This window comes from Gossypium arboreum, chromosome 4 (assembly GCF_025698485.1).
Source record: "Gossypium arboreum isolate Shixiya-1 chromosome 4, ASM2569848v2, whole genome shotgun sequence".
Lineage (NCBI taxonomy): Eukaryota > Viridiplantae > Streptophyta > Magnoliopsida > Malvales > Malvaceae > Gossypium > Gossypium arboreum.
This window is the reverse complement of record NC_069073.1, coordinates 77,322,728-77,326,864: the sequence shown is the minus strand read 5'-3', so window position 1 is coordinate 77,326,864 and position 4,137 is coordinate 77,322,728. Positions and strand designations below refer to the sequence as shown.

General features: G+C 42.3%; 1 protein-coding gene across 1 annotated transcript; it reads left to right on the top strand.

The window, feature by feature from the left end:
- Positions 1 to 1,055: 1,055 nt before the first annotated feature.
- LOC108458890 (uncharacterized) lies at positions 1,056 to 1,937 on the top strand. Its single transcript, XM_017758287.1, has 2 exons — positions 1,056 to 1,504; positions 1,547 to 1,937. The coding sequence occupies exons 1-2, from the start codon at positions 1,056 to 1,058 to the stop codon at positions 1,935 to 1,937; spliced, it is 840 nt and encodes a 279-aa protein (XP_017613776.1).
- The last annotated feature ends 2,200 nt before the right edge of the window (positions 1,938 to 4,137 follow it).

The window sequence follows — 4,137 nt, the reverse complement described above, 5'->3', positions numbered from 1 at the left end:
GTTTAATCTATTTGGGTAATCCCCAGCAATAGGTGGATCGGTGACGCAAAAGACTCGGCAGTGACCACAGCCACCTACTCATGGGTTTATGTTTAAATACTCTACCACATTATTTTATTACTATTTTGGGGATATTTGTTGTAATTATGGACTTGGACTTTTGGTTTTAATTTGGGTTTTTGAACTGTTATTTTAGAATATAACCTGCAACGGCTAAGCATGTTTTTCTAAAATTATCTAAGGTTTTCGTAAGTAAAATGGTACCAAGAGTGGTTAGGATTTTAAAGCTGCGTATTAAGAAATATTTACGAGCCAATTAATAAATAAACAGTTTTTTCGAACTAAGTAAAGGATAATGATTGGAACGGTTTTTTTATGTCTTTAAACGGTTTTCCAAAAATACTTTAATGTGTCATTGCCAGATTTGGCCGTAAGTCTAGGCCAGGTTCGGGGTGTCACATTTAGTGGTATTAGAGCCAGGTTGCAAAACTCGACTGTAGATTTGGTTGTAAAAAAATGGTTTTTGAGAAATAATGTGTAAAATGATTTGAAACATTTTTTATAAACCGTGGTACACCGAGTTTTTGGCCCTGATCCTATAAGTTTTTGAATCTCTATTTAGAATTGTCTGAAAGCATGCTTAGAATATAATGAAATTCTATTCGGATCTATTTGGAAATACCGTTGTATACTACGAAACTACTTTAGGTAGTGCAAAATGAAAATTGTAGTAAACTGCGACTTGCGATAACAGACTCTAAACACTCTGATAACTTTATTGCATAAAATATTTGTTAATAAATATATAAAATTTTAAACTGATCTACATAAAACTATTAATATAGATTAATCCGAAATTACAATGAGCACACGTGGTACTTGTGGACGGGGTACTAGACACCGAGGTAGCGTAGAGGGGCTTGAGCTGAGTCTTTCACATCTAATACGATTCTGAATCTGGACACTAGTGAGACGCTGGTGTCTCCTGTTACTGAGACTGGATTTGGGACTGGGTTCATGATCGTGCGGCTGGGGACGACGCACTGTCCCAAGCCATGCTACAAATTTTGGAGAGGGTCACTAGGCCCAATACTGGTTCTAGGGGTCGTAGGTCAGTTACGGAACGACTTTGGTCCAATGGGACAGAGTTATTTAGGGGCATCGCTGGAGTTGCTCCTAATGTGGCCGAGTATTGGATGGAGGCCACGGAACTTATTATGGACAATCTAGATTTTACTACTGAGCAAAAGCTCAAGGGGGTTGTTTCACTGCTTTGCGATGAAGTGTATCAGTGGTGGTTGATGGTTAAGGAGGGCACTCAGGCCGACTGGTTGACATGGGATCTATTTAAGACGGCTTTCAAGAGAAAATATGTAGGGTCCGGTTATATCGATGGTCAGAGTCGGGAGTTCCTTAATCTTACTCAGAGAGATCGTTCAATGGCCGAGTATGAGGTCGAGCTTCAGAGATTGAGCCGTTATGCGAGGGGCATGGTGGCGACAGAGTATGAGCGTTGTGTTTGATTTGAGGATGGTCTCTGGGATAGTATACGAGTTCTGATAGCTCCTCAGAAGGAGCGGGATTTCTCTGCACTGGTTGAAAAGGCGAAGATCACCGAGGAAGTAAAGCCCATTGAGCGCCAAAATCGAGACAGAGGGAAGGCTAAGAAGGATGCAGAGCCTTCGAATTCTATGACGAGGCCTAGGAAAAAGGCCAGGTCTGATGGGCCTGTGAAAGTTGGGCCTACTGTTGCATCTACTAGGGTGGCCATTTGTCATCACTATAATAGACGCCATCCGAGCGAGTGTTGGAGGGCTACTGGAGCTTGTTTGAGGTGTGGGTCTACTGAGCACCATGTTAAGGACTGTCTATTGAGGACTAATCAGATGCAAGCTCCGACTATTGAGACTGCACAGCCACTTAGGGGCCGAGGATAGGCTAGGGGTGGTAATGGTAGGGGCCCAGGATAGAGACCACAGGGTAGAGGTGCTGGACCGACTGAGGTGAGGCAACCTACTTTGGTTTATGCTGCACATTGCCGTAAAGACCAAGATGCTCTGGACATTATTACGGGTATGTTCTTAATTTTTAATGTACCTTATTTGGAATTGATAGACATAACTCATATATAGCTAATACTGTGTCTAGGACTCTGGGGATTCAGGTCAAGAATACTGATAGTGAGTTGACTGTGATAAGTCCTTTGGGGCAGTCTGTTCAAGTGGATAAGTTGCATAAAGATGTTTCGCTAGAGGTTCTAAGGACATTGTTTTTGGCGGATTTAATGGAGCTTCCATTTGGGGAGTTCGATTTAATTCTGGGTATGGACTGGTTAGTCAAATATCGAGTGAGTCTGGACTGTGCTACGAAAAGGGTTATTTTGAGGATCGAGAGGGATAATGAGGTGGTCGTGATTGGGGAACACCGAGACTATTTGACTAATGTGATATCTGCATTGAGGGCAGAGAAGTTAGTAAGGAAGGGATGTAAGGCATTCTTGGCTTACATCAGTGTTGCTGACTCTGTGGACTCTTCGGTTAAGGACATCCGAATTGTAAGGGAATTTCCAGATGTTTTTTCAGAGGAACTTCCAGGATTGCCTCCGAGTCGTGAGATAGAGTTTGGTATCGAGTTAATTCTTGGTACAACTACGGCCTCTATTGCCGCCTGTCGAATAGCATTAAAAGAGCTAATGGAACTTAAGACTCAAATCCAAGAACTGTTAGATCGTGGGTTTATTCTTCCCAGTGTGTCTCCGTAAGGGGCACCTATTCTATTTGTAAAGAAGAAGGATGGTACTACGAGGATGTGTATCGACTACTGTTAGTTGAATAAGTTGATGATCAAGAATAAGTATCCACTTCTGAGGATAGACGACTTATTCGATTACTTCAGAGGGGCTTCAATGTTCTCTAAGATCGATCTACAATCGGGTTACCATCAGTTAAGAGTAAAGGAGGTCGATATGTATAAGATGGCATTTAGGACTTGTTATGAACATTACGAGTTCCTAGTTATGCCCTTTAGGTTGACTAATGCTTCAGTGGCATTCATGGACTCGATGGATCGAGTGTTCTAGCCTTATTTGGACTGATTCATGGTGGATTTCATCGATGATATTCTGATATATTCTAAGACAGAGGTTGAGCACGACGAGCATCTAAGAGTGGTTCTGCAAATTCTTCGTGAGAAACAGTTGTATGCAAAGTCTACAAAATGTGAGTTTTAGTTTCGAGAGGTAACCTTTTTGGGGCATGTGGTTTCTGTTGAGGGGATTCGTGTGGATCCTCAAAAGATTGAGGTTGTGTTGAATTGGAAACAGCCGAGGAATGTGTCAGAAATCTACAGCTTTCTAGGGCTGGCAGAATATTATCGACGATTCATAGAGGGGTTCTCTTTGATTGCAGCTCCAATGACTAAGCTTCTGCGTAAGGGAGATCCTTTCGTGTGGATTGATTCATAATAGGAGAGCTTTGAGAAGCTCAAGACTATGTTAACTCAGGCACCTGTTCTAATTTAGCCTGAACCTGGCAAGGACTTCGTGGTATACAGTGATGAGTTACATGTGGGTCTGGGTTGTGTTCTGGTGCAAGACGGTAAAGTTGTTGCTTATGCATCTCGTCAGCTCAAGACCCATAAGGCTAATTATCCGACGCATGATTTGGAGTTAGCAGCAGTAGTCTTTCCTCTTAAGATCTGTAGGCACTATGTATAGGTGAGAAGTGTACATCTACACTGACCACGAAAGCCTCAAATATCTTCTCACTCAGAAGGAGTTGAACCTTAGGCAGCGTTGATAGGTTGAACTGCTTAAGGATTATGACTACAATATTGAGTACCATCCTAGTAAGGCCAATGTGGTGGCCAATGCGTTAAGTCGTAGGGCTATGTCCGGTTTCAGACTAATGTTCACTTGACTCAGTCTATTCGATGATGGGGGCCTATTGGCTGAGCTACAAGTAAGACCGACATGAATTGATCAGTTCAGGGCTAAATAGAAGGGGGATAAGTCTCTGGAGCTGTGTTTCCGTCAGATTGAGAATGGGGTTACTGCAAATTTTAAGATTAATGATGATGGGGTATTGTGTTTTTGAGGACGGATCTGTGTACCGAATGATGAGGATCTAAGACAGTCGA

Coding starts and splice junctions, on each gene's coding strand:
- LOC108458890 (XM_017758287.1), top strand. CDS start 1,056: ATGCTACAAATTTTGGAGAGGGTCACTAGGCCCAATACTGGTTCTAGG. Junction 1,505..1,546: donor AGGGGCATGGTGGCGACAGA/GTATGAGCGTTG, acceptor TCTCTGGGATAG/TATACGAGTTCTGATAGCTC.